This window comes from Macrosteles quadrilineatus, unplaced genomic scaffold (genome assembly GCF_028750875.1).
Source record: "Macrosteles quadrilineatus isolate MER2022 unplaced genomic scaffold, UCM_ALF_1.0 Scaffold_2__2_contigs__length_208266976, whole genome shotgun sequence".
Taxonomy (NCBI): domain Eukaryota; kingdom Metazoa; phylum Arthropoda; class Insecta; order Hemiptera; family Cicadellidae; genus Macrosteles; species Macrosteles quadrilineatus.
This window is the reverse complement of record NW_026542595.1, coordinates 178,447,784-178,472,872: the sequence shown is the minus strand read 5'-3', so window position 1 is coordinate 178,472,872 and position 25,089 is coordinate 178,447,784. Positions and strand designations below refer to the sequence as shown.

At 40.6% G+C, this 25,089-nt stretch overlaps 1 protein-coding gene across 1 annotated transcript in view; it reads left to right on the top strand.

Moving 5' to 3' along the window:
* LOC128983945 (cadherin-related tumor suppressor-like) overlaps nucleotides 1-25,089 on the top strand; it is a 195,398-nt gene that overhangs the window by 164,867 nt on the left and 5,442 nt on the right. Inside the window, exons 8-12 of the mRNA XM_054403221.1 lie at nucleotides 15,402-15,582; nucleotides 17,852-18,105; nucleotides 18,548-21,903; nucleotides 22,184-23,763; nucleotides 24,161-24,782. Of these exons, the coding sequence (XP_054259196.1) occupies nucleotides 15,402-15,582; nucleotides 17,852-18,105; nucleotides 18,548-21,903; nucleotides 22,184-23,763; nucleotides 24,161-24,782 (5,993 nt within the window). The remainder of the gene's footprint in view (nucleotides 1-15,401; nucleotides 15,583-17,851; nucleotides 18,106-18,547; nucleotides 21,904-22,183; nucleotides 23,764-24,160; nucleotides 24,783-25,089) is intronic.

The following is a 25,089-nucleotide window of genomic DNA, read 5'->3' as shown; positions in this document are numbered from 1 at the left end:
CAGTGGGTGGTCTTACCGATGCATTACAGTACAATTGTAACCAATGCAAAAAGATGTATCGTTCATACAAATAAGTGCTGCAGATTGATCTGCAGTAATGTTTCAGATACTCTTTTACACGATAGTATCTTCTGCAAAGCTTGAGAGCCTAGAAAATTGAAACGATTAGTAACAAATACTCCACTTTAAAAACTCTGGTTATTTCATTCAATAACCTGTGGCTACCGATAGGAAAATGCAAGTGATAGCAAATGTCTGACACTAAACAAAGAGCAATAAGTAGAAATGCCAGTTGTCTCGTAAACGTAAACGGAAACTCAAAACCAATCAGTAAACACTTTCCAACAGACCAGCAATAACGTGTTAACTGCTACAAGGCACAATAGGAAAGAGAATTGCTCAATGGGGCAATCAGGGCGACCCAATGCCATATCTGCGTGCTTATGCTAAGCCCTTCTTATTTATAGCCCATCCGCGCGGCTACTGTCCTTGAGCATGCGTTGTCTCCACGTATGCGTGCTGCGTCTTCACTGCGTACTGAGACTGCGCCTTATGGCATTGCACCCAATTAAATTAAAATGTGGCCCTTCTGTCAATGGGGTGTTTGTTGCTTGACTGCACAGACTTACTCGCCTCATTTGAATACAATCAGCGAGAAAACTATGCGCATTTACATCAATGGATGACGCACCCGTACTACCGACCTGGTTGGGCAATGCACTTCTTTTTCTTGCAATATCTTACGCACTTTGGGATGAAAAATGTACATTTTTGGGTTGAGTTGATTGGACGTTTTTGATTCACACATTTTCAACAGTTTCTATTGTGCTAAAATCTGAAATTAAGAATTATCATTGAAGTTTACCATTGTAAAAAATACATTTTATACCTCTAATTCTGTCCATTGAAAAGTCACTACTGTATGCTACAATGTTGTTAATAATTGCTTTTCCTAAGAAAATTCCTCTGTAGAAAGTGTTTTTTTTTATGTGGGCTGTACAAAACGAAATATTTTATAACAGTAGTTACCTACTGGGGTTTACAAAATATTTTGCAATGGTGACTGCTACAACCCCCATCCCAAACTCTGATACTGTAATTATAAATTTCACTGAAGGTTAAACACATGCAGCTCTGCGGACGCCGAGACAGGTCTTTTCACATGCGTCTGGGTCGTCACGCGAGCACGCAGCACGCTCACACACACCAACACGCACACACACACACACACACACGCGCTCGTGTCCCTCGCCAGGAAAAAGATGTCTAGCCGGCCGATGAATGGAACTACGCCTGCAGGGAACGATAAAGAAATGCTCCTCGACCCGTAAATCGCACTATATATAAAGTTACCCGCAATTACGAGACCCGCGGCTATACGGACATACTTTATCTGTAATTAAACATTAAATTGTACGACTTGGCGGCGCTTTAAGTTGGCGCTGCAGCCACTTCACGGAAAGCCGTAATAAAACGGCGATTACTTTATTTCCTCGGCTGAAAAAACTTTACGATCCGGTGACTAACTTTACAAACCGAGTGGGACTGAGTGGGCAAACTATGCGCACAATAAACACTCCGACGGATCGCACCGCTGGGTGTTCTGTGTTCACCCCCGGGAGTGTGATAAAGAGCTGGGTTGGTTTTAGTTTATGTAACCAGGGTTTGTGGGTTGACGTGGTGCAAAAATTGAAATGTAAATTGGAAATATGTACGAGGAATATTGTAGAGGCGATTCATCGTAGAGGGCCAAATACTTCTGGCTTCCCCTCGTCATTGATAGGTGGCTCAATAGTGGGATGACATATTGTACAATGTATACAATCCATTTGATTTTTTTACTCGAAAATCTTTATGTACACTTATCTCTTACTTATATCAAATATTGTCTTAAAATTGTTGCCACTTAAGTGTAAAAAAAGTCTTGTACAATCAACTTTATTGAATAATAACTTTAACCTACCTACGATAAATTTGCTTAGTCTACAAGATCCTTCAATGGGTAGTTTTTTTCCGTTATACATTCTAATCACCAACATCAACAGTTTCTCTATCTTAATTTACTCCCGAAGCGGAAATTCCTGGCGGTGTGAAAAACAATTAAAACGCCGCCATTTTGTAAGTCGCTGTACAAATGGGACAGATTTTTGCATTAACGAGCACCTGGCTTGAGTGATGACGGTTCGCGACTATTTCACAACTAATTTAATGGACGGCGCTCTTTCTGCTGCCTTAAATGAGAGTAATAAGGGCAACAAATATGTTAATGAATATTAATAAACGACGTCGCATGTCGGGATGCATGCCGGCTGCATTTTTACTTTCCTCTGCACGGAATTAAATGTTGTGCGCTCGTTTGTTTATGATGCGTGGGCTCAACAAATATTCGTTATTTATTGCCACTATAGACCTTGGAGTTTCAGAAGGAAAGATCTGACAGGATTTGACAAGATTGGAGATTTGAGTATGTGGATTTGTATACATCCCCATCGCATTTAACCACAAAACGGATCTTACCTACTAAAATTTATTCACGGCACTTACCGAACCGTTATTTCTAGTTGTGAGGCGTGCATGCGAAGGCAGTAAACTCCAGATGGTTAACAATATTATCGATTTGAGAAGGATATGTCCGGCCATAACCCGAACATGCATGGCGTTATGCATGCGACCAGCAGTTAAATATAAATTCGCAGAAAGATTGCTGGCAGGATCTTATTTTATGGGCTAATAGATAGTCCGATGTCCAGGGACTTTACGAGTGCGCAGCGAGCCCTAGGCGCATTCCACCAGCTCTTGTTATATATTTAGCGTAAATCGAGAGATGCTAATTCTTTATACAAGACATGTTAATGCATCGTTGTTTGAAATGCGTCGGTTTAATAGTTTAACTTACAGAGTTGTAGGAATGCTTATCAAGAACTTCATAAAAGGTATAGGTTATTAAAAAATATTTGGTTAACATAAGCATCATGAAGTACATTATATTTGTATCAATTGGATTTCAGATTCTGCTGCCTCTTGTTAATTATTGTCGAAAAGGATTAATGCATTCGAAAAAGTATTTTAAAAATCGGGTCCACTCAAGAAGCTGAAACAAGTTTCTGCCGGAGAGGTCAAATGGGGAGAGGTTTAGATTGCATTGAATTGATCAATTGATTCAAGATTGAATTTACTCGAGGGCTTTGGCACACCAGTTTTTGGACGTTTTCGACAAGTTTCCGCTTATACAAAGTTGTCTTATAACGTCACCGTCGCTACCACCGCTGCTGTTGATCACTCCCGCGCCCTGCAGAAGAGACATTCCGCGTTGAATGTAGTCAACCAGCAACATTGTAATTACTATGTCGAAACCTTTGATAAAATATTTTAAACACAAACAGCCTGACCGGACTGTTCTTATTGTGCCGATTAAGCGGCCTTACTTCAAACAGTCGGCATTCCCTCGCTTCTTGCGCACCATAACCGACGGCGCGTATATTTTTGCACAAATTTTGTCGAATCGTTAAGGCCCGCTAATAGGGTGTATAACTCAAAAAGTTGTCATGTTTTCGCCATTAGTTCCTCGAATTTATAATTCGGACAGTCTTAAACGACGAAAAAACGGAGCGAACCGGTCAACGGGGCCGGGAGAAAAAGCCGCGGCATTCGCGGGCAGGTTTCGGGGATTCTCGGCGTTCCTGTTTTTATTTCGCCAAAGCCGGCCAGGTATTTTGATGTGACATGAAAACTAATGTTTTAAACCCGATCCGATCTCGTCATTTCGCCGTGGTCGTACTGACCGAGACAAAAACATCGGTCCTCACCGGCATTCCGCTGCCTTATCTCCAGATCTGTGTAAACACGGTGGCTTGCATATCGCGCAGTGCGCCGATGTTTACAGCGCAGCGCGTAGTGACTAGTGGCGCGGCGCGGGTCCTGCGCATGCGCGGCGTCGCTAGCCAGGGCGTGATTGGGGATGTAGAACATTGCCGTGCATTCTACGTAAACCAATATTTGATAATTTCCTCATTTGAAGCTGAAGATTCTCATTAGACAAAGTGTGAGCCAAAAAATTACTATCCATTACAAATACAAATACATTTATGTTGATGTTATACTCAGAAAAGCTATGATGCCATTACTTTACTTAAACATTATAATCAGAAACCTAAAATATACTACGTATTAAAATAATATGTTTATCATTCAACAAATAGCTAGCTGTTGCATAAATTTAAATGGCAATGAATATCGACAAAATTGTTTTCCAATGTTATCAGTTTGAAAAGAAAGTATCATCGTACTAGAAAATATTGTTCATATATTAAATCATCTCCGTTCCATTTAAATGCAGTTTGATTATATGATCAGTCCCTGGCCACTGCGGCAGTCACTGTTACAACATATCAGCGACGCTCGGTCCTCAGTCCCGTAGCAGTGAATGGTGCGGTTATCCCGACCATTATGTTAGATGATGCGGCACTTCTTGGCCCATTGTCCAGTGATGCCTTCTATTGGAAATTCGCGCACTGAACCCATTCCTCGGTAATGCTTCAACACTTTTACTTGACCGTTTATATCTTCAAGTGAGAGTGCTGGTAGGACATACTTGATAACACCTGAAAGAAACTGTAAGTGTGTGCCTTTTCTTGATCATCAACAATGAACTTAAAATTACTGGAAATTATTGCTTTCAAACACCTTTCCACCCACACAAGAAGGCGGGGAGTTATGCGTGGATGCGTCATCTACATCATGTTAATTAATTTATGAGTAATTTATGCCCAGATGATTGGCAAATTGCGGGTTGGCGCGAGACCGGATGTGACCTGATGATCCGGTGAATCACCCGGTGATCCGGCAAAGCGGTGGGAAAACGACTCACCTTTGAACCGATCAAGAGAAACCCAAATTTGAACATTATCTTGGACTTTGAGGTAGGTCTATACTTAGGAGGTGCCTTCGTCGATTCACACCTACTCCGACGATTCACCTCATTGTTTCACAATCTAATCAGAACAAAATCAGTCGTATGTCCCCTAATAGGTATAGTTCGGCCGCTTAGAAAACGACCTGCGTGCTAATTCTAAACCAATGCTGGAGGAGGTCGTTTTCTAAGCGGCCGACCTATAGTAAATATTTATGTAGGAAGAAGAAAGTGCTAGGAGCTGTAGAGTATTAAAATAGTTTACTAAAAACCAATTAAATTTCGTTACTGTGTGTTGACTCATCGACGTTCTCGACTAGATCGAGTCAAACACAATCCCAGTACCGCTTTTTTAACCGGCAATAAATAAATCCCACCGAAACCTCTAAAGAAGCGATAATCGTCAGAACTCTGATAACAATCCGAATTTAATTTATAATCAGTTAATTAATTCAAACAGCCGAATAAATCAGAAGAGGCCCGTTAATGATCGATTAGCGGCAATAAAACAATCGACATCGCTACATTCCCGGGCAAAGACAATGCCGTAATAAGCGGACAGCGGTGTATAATTAATAAACTGGATACTGGAATATCTGACGGAGATCGCGCGTTAATGCGCCTCTAGTATATAATAAAGAGGAACAAAAAGCGGCTTTACACGGCCCAGCGCCGGGCCCTAGGGTGGAATGCGAGATTCGATCTACTGCCGTACGGACATGTCCCACTTTTATTATACAATATTATAATTTTCCGCAGTATCCGCGCGACCGTTTTACATCATTTGCATTGTCGTAAAGATAAGAGCTCGCCGGGCGGACTATTTTTTCACAGTTTTAGCCTGGATTATCGTGATCTGTATTGTGCCAACCCTCCCACAAGCGTGTTATGTCGCGATCTCAATCTGTGCCTCAGTCCCGCGGGCGACCCCTCCTTCTTACTTGCCCTCGTAAACTTTAATCGCCCAAAATTTTGTACCCGGATACTTTTTGGACCAGCACCGGGTTGTCCTGGAGATAACGTATTTGTAGTCGATGTGCGCCTTCAGATCAGTTCCTATTTGCCTGCAGGCTCGGTTAACGATTTAGCTGCGATAGAAAAACATTTAACCTGAAAATGTCTGGTCTAAAACTAATTCAAAATCTTGACTCGATTCAACCTGAGCAAACCTTTTCAGCAAAAGTAGCAAAGCGAGTCTTTGCCAGCCGTAGTATGTCTAATCGGGAGCTGGAGGTACAAAGTGTCATTAATACAAGTCTATTGTTCCCGCTTACATTGTGGTGGACGCACGCACGCACACACACAAGCACACTCGTGGTCGACAATTAAACTGGTGAACGTGTCACAGTTGGAGACCAAGGAACACTTGTGCAGAGGTAATGCTTGGCTAGCGTGACCACTGGACAAATACGGGACCAGCCACCCAGCCACCTGCTACGTACGAGGGAGAGAGAAAAGAAAAAGACAAGATTGTTTCATAAGCGAACAATTCCTCACTGATCCTCTGATCTGGTGATGAATTGCTATCAGTTTTGCAGCTTAAATAGTACAGTATTGGTCATTGGCCTGCTATCCAACTAGCGATGTTTAAAAGTTGAAAGAACATCTCGAATGCATAACTTGGTCATATCGCGATCTAATAGTTGCAAATCGCCTTTGATGCTACCATATATTTGAAGCCACTACTGAACTGTGTAGCTCTAGGTGAAAATATACTAATGAGTATTATTCTTGATCAGTATCCAGTTTTGATGGGCGTTTAGACTCATTATGTACAACACTTTGAAGGGATTGGTATTTGCAACCATGATGAAAAATGAAAAGAGCAACAGTGACTGTTTAAAATATCGGCTTATTTAGGGTCTATTTAGCAAAGTGTGAAGTTAGCGGTTCAAATGGGAGTAGACATTCAAACAAAACTGACAACTTATTCTTAAAATATCTTTCTCCAAACTAAATTGTCTAAAGAATAAGCAAACTTCATGCGTCAATGCTAGAAATACTCGCGTAGACTTTTAAACGGCATAACCATGTTGTATATCCCTGAAACCTTGCCTACATAAAAATCGTTCACATATTAAGTTGGCTGCTGGGATTAGTTTCTCAAGTAAAACATCAAGTCCACAATTACAAGAGGGGCGTGTCCAATGCACCACAAGCGCATGTATCTGCCATACCCTGCAGTGGCTGTCATAATAGCACCTGTCACGCCTGTTATTTGTCAAGTTCTAGCCTATATAATACTGTGTTCCGTTGCATTGCTATTTATGCATCAACGTTGACCATTGCAACGGCTTGTCAAGGTTGATTTGCTAAGGCATTTAGATTCTATTAAGCTGATAATTTATCTGAAGGTTAAGGTCTTAAGTGTTCATACTCCATCAATAGTTTGGTAGTAGTTGTACAAACAAACGGCGCAATGCAATGTTCGAGGAATGGTATTTTTTCAATTTTCATCTTGAATGTTTGATCGTATATTCAGGATGTTTTCTTTACGAGACTCAGTTGGTTTACAAATATGTTATACCTTTTGATACACAATCTATCATATCCAAATCAACCAATTTCCAAAGAAGAATTTAGGATCATCAACAGATTCCGGCCGAGATCATGTGAACCAGTGCATCTGCAATGCAATCTTCTAACCCAAGTGCTTGGCCTTGACACATGCTGCACTCTGCAGGACGAAGGAGAAGAGTCGTGATCGCTGCAAGACTCGTCACTTCCTTGCAGACCGCTTATTAGATATTCCAAAGAAACGAATAGCCGTTGATTAGCAGTTGAATCATTACCGAATCCAAACGGAACAATAACTGTCGAGCCATGTCGCAGTCATTACCTGTACCAGCTGTAGCTTGGCTGGGCTGGAGACGGCGCTACTGGAGGCTCTCCAGCTGCTCTTGTGTTAACTGGAAATCATTCAATAGTGTTGGTATTTGATTTCGTAAGTGCCTCTTAAATTCGTAATAATCGGATTCAACTATTTATGTAAGATTTGACGGTCTGAAGGTTTCTTGTTTGAACTCAGCTGGTTGTTGTTGAGGAATCGGAATCGGAGCACATCATTGTTTGATCAAACCCTCGATAGTTTAAAATGTCAATACTCATATAAACATACTCTAACCGATAAATTGTCAACTGGCCAGTTTTAATTTGGCAGATAAGATGACATATTTGCATCGTTGCACCAACCCCTGTATAGGCTAGAGATCAATCAACAACAGCTCGCCAATTAGTTCGCACGGCATCACACAGGAAATCTACTTGAGAGTTGGTCCACCTATACTTATGTAGGGTCTCTAAAACGCTTTCTATTAATGATTAGCAGCGAAACATCTTTCTACCACGTAATCAACAATAAATCAACAAATATTTGTGAGAGTTTGTATAACGTTTATACATTCTGAGGAATTTTCAAAAGCAAATGAACTAAACTTCCAAGTGTTTAAAGCATATTTTAACACACTCTTTGTAAACTTGACATCATCTTCAGTGGTCAGGCGAAAGCATTGTATTATTCATGCGAATCAAAACACCGATGGTTCATAATTATTCAAAATTCTGTAAACAAGCGCCCGTGAAACAACTTTAATATTAATCACTTGACTTGGAGGTTTGGCCATGACATCACCACTTGTCAACGCGCGCCTTTGTCATATCCTGGTCCTCATAATTTAATCACCCAAACGATCCACGCTATGAATTTTGAAGATTTGGAAATATTAGTTAATGGAAGTTTGAACCTTTTGGCGAGATTTTTTCAACAGTTCGAGTGTTCGATAATGTTCCATCAACAGCTTCGTTTATAATGATGGTAAAATAAAATGTATTGCTTCTTAATTGTGTTAATCTTAAAACGCCATCAACCACTTTAATGTATAATGAATAATTTCTTTCAGTTTCCCAATAAGTGATAATACCCTGCACTGTACATTCAGTCAATCTCAGCTCGGGCTCGCATTCGTAATTCATTCGATTACTGTATTTGAATCACAACACAGACCAATCATCTGCTATCTCCGCCGCAACTTAACATGCACAAACATAACAGCTCCATTGTCCAGTGTCATTGCATGTATGTTCCATTGTTGTCGGGAATTGTGTTATGTTGAATTTGTCCTTGGATGCGTGAAATACAACCCCAGGGAGTGATTTCCCTTCCCTTCCCTGTTCGTCACCTCCAGACCCCGGACGCCTCTGCTTCCTCTTGCCTCTCGTCGCCGCCGGTCTTGGAGGGGGATATTTGTATATCGGTGAGAAATAATCGTCGACTATGAGTACCCAGACCCACGTAGGCCAATGGAGGCCGTCCTCAAATTGCTGGGAGGGGCCAGTCCGCCATCGCTGTCTGCCACTTGTACCAGTATGTTCTATTGTACTATATGCTAATTTTCCACGGGAGCCACCATTTTTACCGGAAATGCGCCTGCTAATTGATTAGCCCCCAATCGTGACGACTTCCGGTGCCGCCCTTTCCTCCTACGTGGTCGGATTCTTCACATTTTTACCCACGAAATGCTTCGTCCGAGTGGCATTCCTCTCTCAACTAATTATGGATTTGATGGTCGAATATTTATATTGAGAAAACGTAAAATTCCAATTAGCTTGTTCATTCTTTTTGTTTTGTATTTGATCTTATTTCTTTGAAAATTTAACGAACAACAAATGTCACTATAAGAAACAGAATTCCAAATACCATTTTGGAGAGTGTATGGATAGAAATCGAATGGTTTTCCAATACATTGAGCATTTAGACCACATTGGAAGCAGGAATGGGACGTCAAATCGGGACGATCAAATGTCCTAGAGCTAGAAGTAGAACGATTCTGTACCAACCAAGGTAAGACTTTGCAAATTTGTCTGGATCTGTTTCTTGTCTTCATGCATAGCAGCACAGCCCCCAGGAGGCACTATCGCATAGTAGTCTTCTGATTGAGGGAATCGTCACTATGATCTTCATTGGCAGGCTAAGCTTTTAGTATCAATTTCTTTTGGTGGTTTTTAGGAATCGTTTTTGATAGTATGTTTCGTCTGTGGGGAATTGCTATTATAATATGATCAAAATGCATTTAGTGACTAATTGATCCACCAAATTGCGTATCTTCTAGATGTCCTTGACGACAAGCCATCCTTTTGCGGGAATCTGAACTTGAAAATGAAATAGATTTGAAGAGATGTAATAAATATTTTCACGATCTGAAATCCCAAGTGTCTGTAAAAACGTAATTGCACTTTCGAACTGTTGTAACTTGCAAACGTGTCATCATAAAATTCGAAACCCTTTGCGAAGCTTGGGTTCAATTGTATTTTAGTTTTTCAATATGAGTAGGCTGCGGTTATCTTAATATAGGCCTCGCCTATCTAGTATTCGTTCTACTTGAACAGTCTAGGCGTTTCTACAAATACCTGCTCCTGCATCCATCTCCTACCAATTTACAATGTAATTTCTTGTAAAGAAGAATAAAATGGCCGAAGAAGGGGCAAGATGGCGTCCAGAACTCTTGCGACTCTATAAAATAACTTATCAGATCCCGTGTAAACATAATCAATGGGCTGATCGGCACTCTAATTGGCCAAAATGATTTTAATAACCAATAAGAAAATGAGGAGCGGCAGCCAATGCGGTGAGGCGGCCTAATAGGCGGATATGTCTGCCTTACCATTTACATACGTTTAACCGCGCCAGTCACAGACTTATCTGTACATCTAGTCCGTCAGTGCAGTGGCAACTTGCAAAGCGACTGAGTCCGATTCAAACATTGTATTTGAATGAGGATGGACTTGACTCGCCGTCGCCGGTCTGTGAGTGGGTTTATGGCAAGCGTTGAGTTTTATAGCATACTTGATAATGACATGCAGTCGTAGGTATATTTGAAATATGTCATACGAGTCATGTCATGCTTGGAATTCTTACTTGACATCACGGTGTGTAGATGATTTTGGAAATACGCGACTCTTAGAAACATTGAAATGGGACGAAAGTTCCAATGAAAAAAATGTTAGCATTTATACTTATTGCCGATACCTATAAATTATACTTATATCATTGATAGTACATGTACTGTCGCCCTTCATTGACAAATTTGGCGAATTGAAGTTTTCATGTTCTACACTGCACGAATGAGAATCTATCTGAGGGCAGCTGGTGCTGGCCAAAACAGGGTCGGAAGCTAAATATTTGCTAAGTTTCAGGGTCAGTTCCTCACTTATGTCAACGTCTTCATTCTTCACTTCGTTTTCCAAGTAATTAAGTCAAAGTCTAATTGATCGTATGTCATTTTGCTAATCCAATGTTTCTATAATGCATCAGTCTTCGATCGTCTCTAGTGCATAACTCTCATCTTAAGAGTAAATAAAGGGACTGACCAACTGTCAGTTAAGTGTTTGGGAACCTTAGAAACGACCGTAATATTTACTAATGCTCGTACAAATATAATTCACTCTCAGAGTGTTATACATAGCGTACACCGATCAACATATCTGAGGTCAAACCACTCAACAAAGAAAAATGCATTTTGGCCGGAGAACTACAAAACCACAGCCGAGACAAATTAAACGTTGGACAAGACGTATGTCGGCTCATACCGATATTTCAGCGTCACGGGAACGACTCATGACTTATTGGAGGATTTTTGAATGACGAATCGTCGAGCTGCACCGGTGTATTAGCATAGATGAGGAACTGAGGAACGCGGAATGCGAACGAACGGAACGCGATGCCTCAATCGGTGATCGAATTTGCGGTTAGTTGGTGTCGCTCGGGGCTCGCCGTCGCCGTGACATGCCGAGACGAATGCTCGGACACGGACACTCGGGACACGCCGCCGCCCACTTATTTATTTAAATGTTTCACCCTTCCAGGCTCCGCATCGGAATCGTTAATTTGCGTCATATTTTGGAAAGGAGTTCATTAATTGTAGCGACGGCGCACCGTATCTGCTGTCCGCTCCGCTGCTTCTGACACATGTCAACCGGTATTCTTCTCGACCACGGTTGTACACAAGTATAAACAAGACGGACGACTACCGACTCCTCTGAGGCCGCCGGTTGCCGCCCTCGGGTCTTGGGTGATGGTCAGATACCCGGAGCCATCATAACTACTGAGTACTGAAGGTTCAATTGATCTATCCTTGCGATTTAACCAACCATTGTTTTCCATCTTCGATTTCCAACATTAAGATGTCGAGAGTGGTAGTTCAACATGTTATCTTCAAGGCCTGACCATTGCTCGTCAAATATTTGGCTGCTTCCTTGAACTCTTGAACTATTTAGAACCAGGAAGTTTAATTTGGAACTTCCCAGCAATTACCGTCACTTTATGATGTTCTTATTTTAGTGGAGTTTAGTTGTAGAGTTTAATATGCTACCACCACAAATTAGTACTCTAAAAATATCCAGGTTGATGGTTGGTAAAATGATAATCTGCATTAATCGATCATCATAACAACAAAATACACTGTTCGCACAATGTTTGGAAATGAAGCATAGATTTCAGCTCACGTCCGTTTTCAGACACCTCCAATACGCTCTATAGATGTGAAGTTGTCGGCCGAACGTTGCTCTGTCAGACGGGCATTGTAGCACTGCGGAATGTTGACTTTGAGGTCTGGTCTGAAGTAGCTATAAAGCCCCAGTCATCCTCTCCTCTCCAATAGAATATTTTAACTTGTGTTTGCTCCTCCTCTTAGGAATTATACAAATCTGGAGCTCAAGTAGGAAGACCCTCCCGGTCTTGTATAGAAGAGGCTCTGTGTATGCACTTTGACTTTTCATCCAAGTTTTCTTTTTCCACGCTCCAACACTTGAAGTGTTCAAAGGTCATGATAACTACCGACTGCGCTGTCATCGTAGACATTGTTCGGTCAGCACCTATTGTGGATTTTTATAAAGTTTTTACTGGAACAAATCAACGAGTATTTGACATCGAAGGTCGTCAAAACCTCGAGTGAGTTTGAGAGCTATTCCCAATACCTACTGGGAGTTGACAGCGATACCTTGCCTTGTTCACGACCTGGCACAAATGATATGCCAGCAACACACAACACACAATCACAATGATATGAGGCACACACAACAGCAACACAACCTTCACCGAACCATTCGTGTGGGTGTTCAATACATTTCTGATTTCTGCAAACTGTTGGCAACTTCGTTGCCATTAAATTTATATGAACTTGTAAAGTGACGTTTCAGTGCAACTATTACAAATGTTAATTTTGTTAATATTTTATCCGACTTGTCATTTGCCTTTGTAGTATGTGCGTTAATCGAACACTAAATCATCGAAGTGGAACATTTGTCTTTCTGATCATTAACATTTATAGTTCAATCGTGTTAGTGCATAGAATGAAGCTTTGGATTGTTTCTGTATTTCTCTTGTAACTTTGCAGTACTTGAATATACTTCTATCTTGTACAACGATGATGACGCATTATTAGCTTGCCAAGTCGATAATTTGGATCTTAATTTGAACAATAAAGAACATATTTGCAAAGCTCGTTTATCACTGGGTTCTCAAAGGAAGTCGTCACATATTGTCACACTTTGAAGCAAACTGCTGTCAACGAATAAACCCGATGCTTTACAGCCGTCCAAAACCAATGTAGCGTCTGTCGTAGGCTCATCGGCCGCTGACGGGCCTATAAAGTCAGTAGCAGTGGCTCATTAGTGGCCCGAGCCCACTACCACTCAACACACGTAGGCCTGTACCCAGATTTACGCGACTCCTACGAGAATATTGTCGCTCAACAATTTCAATAAATACGGTTCGACATGACAATAAACAATCACGCCGTTGACCCGAGACGGATAATCGATCGATTGTTTCCCGCCAGATATTGATGTGATGACAGTTTCTAGAATGTCGCACATTTGGCGGGAGATGTCTGCACGTACGTGATCTCATGCACGAGTGACATGGAGATATGGGCGGCCAGAACTAGGCAATTATGGCATTGTGACTTGATGATTTAGCTCTTTGTCCCATTAAAATCCCGTTTCAATGCTTGCGTTTTACAGATAAACCTTTTCATTAGCATACAATTAGTCATGATCGTTATCATTAGTAAAAGTGAATGTGGTGTAGAGGGAGTCAGCAAGGACAAGCTAGACAGAATACCTACTATCATGGGAAATTGCTACGCCCACGGATATCCTGCATATGGTGCGCGTTATGTGCGTATTTTATTTGACCATTGACGTTTCCTGGGATATACAGTCAGATATTTCATCATCTAAGGTGGACAAATCCTTGTAAAGTTATGAAGTTGATACGTTTAAATTTGTAATGGTGTGCTGACGTACCCAGGACAACGTGGGTATTTAATTCATACACACCCTTTTGTGACCGCAGTTTTCTAAGAGGCCATTAACAGTTTTAGGTTTGATCCTCCAATTTTGATGTAGATAAAAATAAACAAATCACTTTCTAATGAAGACGTAATCACGGGGTCAGATCTTGAAACGTATAGTGTTTACTTGATTTACCAACAGTTTTCTCAAGTTTTGAATTTCCCACCAAACCTATCTACTTGGAGCTGCTCTCGCTAATCATGTTGCCTGTGGGATGTAGGACGGTCCATCAATTCGCCAGTAACCATATGGCGGCTCGGCCTGCCATGACAGAATCATGATAGGTTCAAGGTTACGTCACGGCGGTACTCCTACGCCGCTCTTTCTACTCGCTTTTCCCACATCCCATCCTTGAGAAGGATGGGGCTACGTCTTTGTGAAATATTGCGGAAGTGTACAAAAAAAAAAAAGAAAAACATTACTCAGATCATGCTATAAAATTACCGGACAGGTAGGATCTTCATAAAATATCCAGTTTGGAAAGGATACATAATTCTTAATCTTGCAAATTTTAGGCTTATTTTAATTTTATTAGGTTTTCTAACATTTTAGAAAGTACCTACAGTACTCTTTAGGTAATAACGCTATTAGATAAATCTAAAGTCCATCCATTACAATACAGTATGTGTCAACATTGTTACAATACGTCATACAAATTTGCAAAACAATACTTTTACACTATAGTTCTGAAATTTTTTGTAAGACCTTAGCAATAAATATCTTAATTTACTGAAAAATGCTGTAAATTTTTATTCTACTATAAACAACAATATTTCATAACGGCAAGGGTGTCAAAGATATTATATACTGTACTGTAGTAGGTTGTTTATTTATGCTGTGCACACTATAAGTTTTTTTTTCACACAAGTAACAGATTATGGATCCTTGCATTCAATCCTCAATTCCAGGTATAGCTGGGTAGGGAAATGGATGCCTTGACACTGAACTCAGCCGTCGTTGATCTTTGGGCTTTAAAAACATAGTCCTGGCTCTAAAACTAGCTGATCTTATTCTGTTAGTCAGTAACAAACTTGTCATCTCATCCATTCAACAATCTAAACATCCTAGAGTTGGCGTCATTGAATGTGGTAATCTAGTATTCATTTTTTAAATACTTAATATCTAACGTTTGTGTTTTCAGGTACACCTCCTCTGACTGGGGCTGGGACTGTCCATGTAGTTGTTCAGGACGTCAACGACCACAGTCCGGAGTTTGAGCGGCAGGTCTACTCTGTCTCGGTAGCGGAAAATCTTCCCTCGGGAACCTCTGTGCTACAGGCCCACGCTCAGGATAAGGATGCTGGCTTAAATGCTAAGATTAGGTAAATGGAAACCCTACTGAAATTTCACTTGTCAAGGTTGCTTTACGAATGAAAAAAAAAATTCCAGCATAACTTTAGTGTAAAAGAAGATGAATTGAGTATGTTGCATGAGGGAATTTTGCATCTTGTGTGATCAGCATATCTAAATAAATTTAAATAAACTCAAGGGTTTATGCCGCTTTTCCAAGAAAGTGTTTGTGATTACGTCATTACAAATGCCACTGACGTTTGCTCTTAAAAGATATGTATAAAAAATGAAGCACCAATTCAGTTACACGTCAGTTTTTCTCATGCAAAAAATACGCTTTTTGTAAAAAAAGTATCAAGTAATGTTTTTCTACAGTTTTCACTATTAAATATTAATCAACATTTGTGCTTTTTCATAAACATCTTTCTCACACATGATTGCAAAACGTCCTTTCGCTTTCATTACCTTTAATTTATCCACAACGGGAAGAAAAATGCATACAACTGGATACATAAACATGTCAACACTTGCAGTTGCAATGCGCATGATGCGTGGGCTGTGAGAAAGCCAACTCAAATGACCTTATGCCTGCATTACTCTTGCTCTGGTACTGGGTAGGAGACCTTGGAGTTTACATCTTAATTGCTTTATGGGCTGTTGATTAGTTTCGACTTAGACGAGTTTATGATTTATACATTATGAAAGTTGTCAAGTAAATCAGGTTGATGGTTTATGATGCAATTGTGGCTAAAAATTATGTCTTATATACTAATAGATAGGTATCAGATTTATTAGCAACATCCCTATACAATGGCTGGAAAAGATGTTCTACCTCAATTCAAACAAAATTTTCAATTGATGAAGTTGGCATAGTGCATTGAGAAGCTTTATTTGGCTCTTGATCGGCTTTGTTGGTTAGCTATTTCCGGACAAGATTTCATAACACAACAAATTGAAGGGATCCGTTTATTTATATTTAGTTGAGACAAAATATTATATAAACCTTTTTTTAATATTGCTACACAATTAGATACGATACAGTTACTGTTTTTATGAATCTATTTTAGACCTACCTCACCTGGAAACAATACTCAATTCAATACAGTCAAAGAAACCAAATATCCACAAATTTGAGAAAGTTCAGTTAAATGATAAAAGTATATTTCAAACTTCCATATCAGAAAACTAGAGCAAAACCAGACAGTTAGTGGTTATCCAGTTAGCTGAACTGTTCTGAAATGTCCCCTTATCAAATAAGTAATAGACACTAAATAATCACACAATTCAAATGCAAATGGAACAAGCTGAGATAGAGAGTGTGCATTGAGCAACAAAACCAGTTAGGCCTAATATGAGTATCTGTAGAGACTAAGGTCATCTAGCACCAGACACTGCAGTGACTGAGTAGATAAATGACTCTGGGTTCTGGGCTACTGAATAATGTACTTGTGTTCAACTAGAGTGCTGATTAAATGACTTAAAGTGGAAACAATAATGCATATTGTTGACATATGACTGGGGTCAAGCAAGGGTCAATCCCTGTAGTACATTCCCCCCACCCTTGAAGTGCACTTTTGTAAGCTTTTCTGTTTTCTTGATAAAATCACAGAGAAAATGCTGAACAGTTTGATGTTTCCATTAGTAACAGGCTTATTGATTGACAAGATGAATGTTTTGGGTAATCTTAAAGAGGATTGTTTTTAATAGCTTATTAAAATAATAATGGACTTATAAATAGATGTGATAATTGACACTTTTTAATAATTCAAACTAATTTAAACTGCTAAATTTACATAAGTACTTTATACTTTTGTACTTTCTTATGAAATGGCGACCATACGAATGTAGGTATTTTAAGAGGATACATACAGCTATTACATCTCTTAAGGAACGTTTATTAACCCATTTACCCACTGAACAAGGCAATAAAAAGTGTGATATCCCTGAAAGAAAACGGTACAAATAGTGATTAGTACAAATAGTAAAAAATAAAATTCCGTAAAATAAGTTTGACATGAGACAAAATTTTATGTAATCTTTCAACAGGATTTTGGGTTATTTATATATGTATCTGAGTTGTTAAGGCACTGATCTTTGAATATGAAGATTCCTGATTATATCCTGAGAAAAATTGCTTCCATCAAAGTTTTTATCTGATATTTTTTCAATTAATGAACTACCCAACAGTCGTAAAATATTAGCTTCTCAAAAATGACTTTAAGTCCTAGAACAAGATTGTTTAGATAACGAAACCTTATTTCCCCCCAAGTCATACAACTAATGCATCATTCTTGTCCACAGATACAGTCTACTTGGGGAGAACATGGAGAGGTTTTCAGTGGACAGCGACTCTGGTCTCGTAACAACCACAGTATCCCTGGACCGGGAGGAAGTCGGAGTTTACTACCTCACCTTAGTAGCACAAGACTGTAGTGTCACTGAGCCACGAGCCACGGCTGTCAACCTCACAGTCACTGTCACTGACGATAACGACAACGCTCCACAGTTCGCCTCGGCAGGCTACACCGTGCATATTCCTGACCGCACCATGCCTGGTAAGTGCGACAGCAACCTGGTTGGTTTGGGCTAAACATTCGATTTTTAGAGTTAAAGAACAAGAATGAGGAATGTTTTTGGAGCTGTAAAAAGAAAATTTCACTTATAACGTGAGGTGGTTTCCAAAATTTATGCTGCAATTTATTCACCGTTTTATGTCAATGTTTTAACATAAAGTTTGTGTTTAAACAAAAAATAAAACCACAGTTATATGATCTTGAGGAATGGTTTGTTTTCTTTTACTTGGTACCCAAACATTTTCAGAGACATACGTACTGGTAATTTTTTGATTGCTGTCTCTAAGATGTAATGTATAGGTATCCCTTACAATGGTCCTTACAAAGACTTCTTGGTTGTCTAAACTATATAACTTTTTCTTTCTTTAGTTAATTGTTCTGTCTTAACTGCATTGTTACTCTACAAGTACATTTTCTGTTCTAGGTCAATTTGTTTTTGGCGCTAAGGCTGTGGATGAAGATGATGGTGAGAACAGACACATCGTCTATTTCTTGAGTGGAGAGGACGTCTCCAAGTTTACCATCAACAAAGAGACAGGAGTTATCAAAGCTGCTCAGGAGCTGCGGTTAGAAGACAACAGAGGAGGAGACGACACAGTATATAGGCTACAGATACAAGCGACCGACAGAGGGAAAGAAGTTAAGTCTGCAACTGCAGAGTTGGTTGTCAAACTGTGGCCCAGACATCTGTTCCCAGTCATCACAGCGCCGAAAGAAACAAAGTTCACCTTGTCTGAAGACGTCGCTGCTGGCAGAGTGATTACCAAACTGACCGCCTCTTCTCCAAAGCTGGGTGCTGTGGGTGGTGTCAGATTCGCCATAGCGGGAGGTAACATTGGAGATGCTTTGAGAATGGATGCAAACACTGGCGAAGTGTTGGTTTCAGGAGGTGGCTTAGACTATGAAACAGCCCCTCAGTACGAAGTGTGGGTAGAAGCGAGAGATTCTGACAATCCTCCCCTGAGAACGGTGCTGCAGCTCATCATCAATGTAACTGATGCCAACGATAACCCTCCGGTGTTTGAATCTAGTCTGTACAACCCCACTATATTGGAAGAAGAACCTCCTCCACAAAAAGTTGTAAGAGTAAGAGCGACTGATGCGGACTCTGGGGTGAACGGTAAAGTCACTTACAGGTTGAGTGATGATGGAGAAGGAGCTTTTACTCTGGACTCAGAAACTGGTGATATTTTTACAAATTATCGTTTGGACAGAGAGACAATCTCAAGCTACCTTTTGACAGTCGAAGTACTAGACCAAGGAGTGCCTCAAATGACTGGAACCACCACAGTTCTTGTCACAGTTCTAGACAAAAATGATAACCCTCCGAGATTTACTAGGTTGTTTAGTGTAAATGTGACTGAAAATGCTGAACCTGGTGCTTTTGTCATTCGTGTCACAAGCTCAGATCTTGATATTGGAGAAAATGCAAACGCTACCTATAGCTTTACAGAAAACCCTGGGAGAAAGTTTGCCATTGATTCTAGCACTGGCAATGTGACTGTTGTTGGCCCTTTGGATAGAGAAACTCAAGATGAATATCTATTGAAAGTAGCAGCCGTAGATGGTTCTTGGAGAGCTGAAACTCCGCTTACAATCACTATTCAAGATCAAAACGACAATGCGCCTGAATTTGAAGAATCTTACTACAGCTTTAATTTCCCAGAGCTTCAAAGAAATGTAGTGTTTGTAGGTCAGGTTATAGCTACTGACAGAGACAAACAAGGACCCAACTCTGTGATTTCTTACTCCTTGAAACATCCGTCAGACTTGTTTACAATTGATCCTGCGAGTGGAGAGCTGTTTTCCAAGAGAGCTCTCAGGTACAAATACACAGCTTTAGACTCTTCACCAGAAAACCAATATCCACTCACAGTCCTGGCCACAGACAACGGTAAACCTCCAATGTCTTCTGAATGCCTGGTTACTATCAACGTGGTAGATGCCAACAACAACGCCCCTAAGTTCGAGAAGAGAGAGTATTTCACCCCGGTGCTCGAAAGTGCTTATGTCGGCCAAGATATATTACAAGTGGAAGCTAAGGACGACTTGGACTTTGGCATAAATGCTGAGATCGAATACATTAAAATCGGTGGTAACGGAACTGAATTGTTCAAAGTTGACAAAATGACGGGATGGATAACGTTGGCAAAATCTCTTGAAGGAGGTGAGAGGGTGCTGAAGCAGTACAATGTAATTGTCCGAGCTGTTGATCACGGCGTTCCTCCTCAGCAAGATCAAGTCACCGTCAGTCTCGTAGTGACGGGGGAGAACAGATACAGTCCAGTGTTCACAGCACTGAGCTACCAAGTGATAGTGCCAGAGAACGAACCTATCGGCTCAACAATCGTGACTGTAGCAGCTGCGGACAGTGACGAAGGTCCAAACGGAATGGTGCGATACTCGATATCTGGAGGAAACGCCAACAAAGATTTTCAAGTTCACCCTATAACAGGAGCAGTTACCATTTTGAAACCATTAGATTACGATACAATTCACGAGTACAAACTTAACATTACAGCAACAGATCTAGGATTCAAGCCGCATCAGACAAAAGCCATGCTCACTGTGATACTGACTGATATAAATGACAACGCTCCTCAGTTCAATCAGTCTACATACCAAGCTTATATTGCCGAAAATTCACCACCGAAAACATTTGTATACAACGTTTCAGCTGAAGATGTAGATTCCCCAAAGAATGCCATTATACAGTATTCTATTGTCGGAGGATCTGGGAAAGACGTGTTTAGTATTGAATTAAAAACAGGTGCCATATATTCGAGAGCTAAATTTGATTTTGAAGAGAGAAGTACGTATACGCTTGACATTTTAGCTGTAAATCCAGATTCTCCTATGTACGGGTCAACAAAAGTTATAGTTCACGTAACAGGTGTAAATGAATACTATCCTCGATTTGTACAGCCAGTGTTCCACTTTGATGTATCCGAATCAGCTGAAGTAGGCACAAGTGTGGGAATGATACAAGCAACAGATCAAGACGCTGGGGACGATGGAAAAGTATACTATCTTCTTGTTGGCTCTAGTAATGATAGAGGATTCTCAATCACCCCAGAATCAGGAGTTATATCAGTGTCTCGAAGATTAGACAGAGAAACTCAAAACAGAGTAGTGCTCACTGTTATGGCCAAAAACAGTGGAGGGATTCGAGGGAATGACACTGATGAAGCTCAAATCATCGTGTCCATCCAAGATGGCAACGATCCACCAGAGTTTGTTGAAGAACTGTACGAAGTGGAGGTCTCTGAAGGAGTGCAAATCGGAACAAAAGTTATTTCAGTTCAAGCAGTGGACAAAGACGTTCGCCCACAGAACAATCAGTTTAGCTACTCTATCATAAATGGTAACACCGATAAAGCCTTCAAAATTGATCCTCAAACTGGAATTATTGAAAATACCCTTCAGCTGGATCGAGAGGTGATTCCCATTTACACATTGATCATCGGTGCTATCGACACTGGCTCTCCCCCAGAGACTGGCACGACAGAGGTGCGTATCACGGTGCTGGATATCAATGACAACGGACCAATATTTGATCCGCCCAACGTGGTGGGATATGTGACTGAAAATGAACCAGCAAACACCAGTGTCATGAAGCTTACTGCCATCGATCCAGATCTGCCACCTAATGGAGCACCTTTTACCTACAGACTGGTGGGAGGCAAACATCGTGACCTTGTTACTATTGAGCCGAACACTGGGATTGTAAAAACCACTGAAATGATTGACCGAGAGATGACACCTCAGCTGGATATTTTGGTGAGTTGTAATTTTGATTATTATGTGTAGTTAGTTTTGTTATAATTTATATTTTGATTTAAACAAATTGTAATTAGTTAATTTGTATTCTAATTCTTAACACCTAACTAATGAAGTACAAGGCATAGTCTGAAGTTCATAGTAAATTGTTTAAATGGAAGAAAAATTAAGTTTTATCATAAACATTTTTGTTTTAGAAAACAACTAACACTAAAACTAATAAACCTGTGTTTGTAAAATTAAGAATTTAATTTCTAACCAACGTAAATTGTATGTTTAGGTGGAAGTGGAAGACAGTGGCGAGCCAAGGATGAGATCACAGCATCCAGTAACCATCACAGTGCTGGACCAGAACGACAGTCCTTCGTCTCCAAGAGCAGTCCATGTGTTGGTTCACACATTCAATGATGCATTTCCTATTGGCAAGATTGGTGATGTACATCCCAATGATCCTGACACGTCTGGAGAATACCAGTGCAAGTTGATCAGCAACCCAGTCACAAGAGGCATCTTCAGCATCCCCTCTGGATGCAGTCTGCACACTTCCAGAGTCGCTATGGGCCCAGGATTCTCACTAAGCATATCTGGCAACGACGGAAGGCACCCAGATGTTGTGTCCATGATTTCCATAGAATTCCTTTCTTTTGATAATGCCACTGTTGAAAACAGTATCACCATTCGTATAGAAAACACAACTTCTCACAAATTTTTAACCAACTACTACAAAGGGTTCGTAGACTTGCTGAAATCGACTTTTGATGTTGGTGATTCTCCGTATTTATACAGTATGCAAGAGAGAGACAATGGCTTAGAACTCGCAGTGGCTGTGAAAGGTGCTAAGGGATATCGGAATAAGGCACATGTAACGGATGTACTCTCAAGAAAACACGATGTGATACAACAATTGGTGCAGTCTTCTTTCATCTCCGTGGGATATTCTCCATGTCAAAATCCAATTTGTGAGAACGGTGGTATATGCAGTGATGGCATCAGTGTTTACGAAGATACAAGAATTACCGACAGCCAAACTTTAATATTTACATCCCCACTTGTCAGCCACGATTTTGTATGCAGGTGTGCTGAGAGTTTCACTGGAAAGCGTTGTGAACGAAGGCAGGATCCTTGTTCACCCAATCCCTGCCAATCTGGAGGCTCTTGTAGAAGACAAGGATTTGATTTCCAATGCATCTGTCCACCGATGCGAGAGGGCCGATTTTGTGAAGCTGAGAAAAGTGATATTTGCAACAACAATCCTTGTAAAAATGGCGGCTCCTGCAGAGAGAGTCCTGATGGTTCTAGTTTCTTCTGTCTTTGCCGACCCGGCTTCCGTGGTAATCAGTGTGAAACGATTGCTGATTCTTGTCGCCCCAACCCGTGCCTCAATGGCGGATTGTGTATCAGCCTCAAGCCAGGTTATAGATGTAGCTGCCCAGACTCAAGACACGGGAGACACTGTGAGAAATCTACATATGGCTTCAAGGAACTGTCCTTCATGACTTTCCAGCCATTGGATGCAAGCACCAACGATATTTCGATGATCTTCTCTACAACCAAACCAGATTCTCTTCTCATTTACAACTTTGGAGCACAGACAGGAGGAAGATCAGACTTTGTGGCCTTGGAACTAGTGGGTGGAAGAGCAGTGTTCTCATATGGAGGAGCCAGGACCGCGATCACATCTGTAGCAGTCAGTGGAGACAAACATTCATTGGCCAATGGAGAGTGGCATAAAGTGACAGCAACCAGGAACGGAAGAACCATCTCACTGAGCATCGGGACTTGCACTGACAACGGAGATCTCTGTCAGGAGTGTAAACCAGGAGATTCTAACTGCTACGCCAACGAAATAGGACCAGCAGGGTAAGTTTGAAGCTGAATTACATAAACATTTTTGATAAATAGAAATAAGCTGCAAATATTACATTCTGGTATTTTTTTAATGAGTTGCAACTTCAAATATCTGATAAAACATCAAAACAATGCTCTTCCAACAACATACATGCATGGATTATAATAATACTGTAACTGTACTCAAGACATAAGGCCTGTTTTATTGTGCTAAGGACCATACAAAACAAAACTCTAATCTTATCCATTCAAAGCATATAAATTGTCAATAAACGTGTAAAGCAAGCTATAATAGAAACCTCTATATTTAAACATTAAACATTCTACCAACAAAGCAAACAGCTTGATTTAAAGATACTTGAAATCAGAATCTTTTGCAATGAGTTCTAATACCTTGGTATGATTCTAGGACACTCAACTTCAACAATCATCCGATGTATGTAGGAGGTCTGATGACAGCTGATCCCATACTAGAACGCCCGGGACAAGTTCACTCTGACGACTTTGTGGGATGTGTACACAGTGTCGCAATCAACGGCAGACCCCTCAACCTGACCAATCCACTGAAGTCCCGCGGGATAGACTCGACATGCAGCAGGTCGTCGAGGTCGTTGTGTTCTGGAATAGCTTCCAACTTGATCCCAGACAGCAGCGAATTGGCTTCTCCGATACAACTACCGATCTGCGGACTTTATGGAACTTGCTATGACCGATGGAACTCCATTTCCTGCGTTTGCGAAGGATCTACCCTCGTCTCCCCAAATTGTAACGAAGCCATTGAGCCCATCACGTTGACCGATGGAGGGTTCGTAGAGTTCAAAGTTTCGGAAACTCATCGGAGAATGCAGCTGCTGGATACAATCTACAAGGGGTCTACACTCTGGCTGCCTCGCAATGAGAGACTGAAGAGGTCCATCAACTCTCCTGCGTCCCTCCAGCCAACCAAGAGTCTCAGTGTTATGTTCAGGACAGTACGCAGGGACGGTGTTATCATCTTCTCAGCCACTAACAGAGACTTTACATCTGTGGAGGTGAGTAAAATTGTAACACACTACTTGAATACAGGTTACTGACACAACAAACAGTCAAACATACATCTTAAGATTTGTTTACACTTGTTTGCTTACAAGAGGATATACCATAGGTCTAGTCACTTTTGAATTAAAGGAATAGTTTTTTTTTAATGATTAACTATTTCTCATATAACTCTTCCAGCTTAATAGTCCTCTACTGCAGAGAGGTAATGTAAAAATTCTCAAAGATTAACAAATTTCTTGTTTAAATGTTGATAAAATATAGTTTTTACAAAGCGCAAGATAATGTAAAAGTAATTTAAAA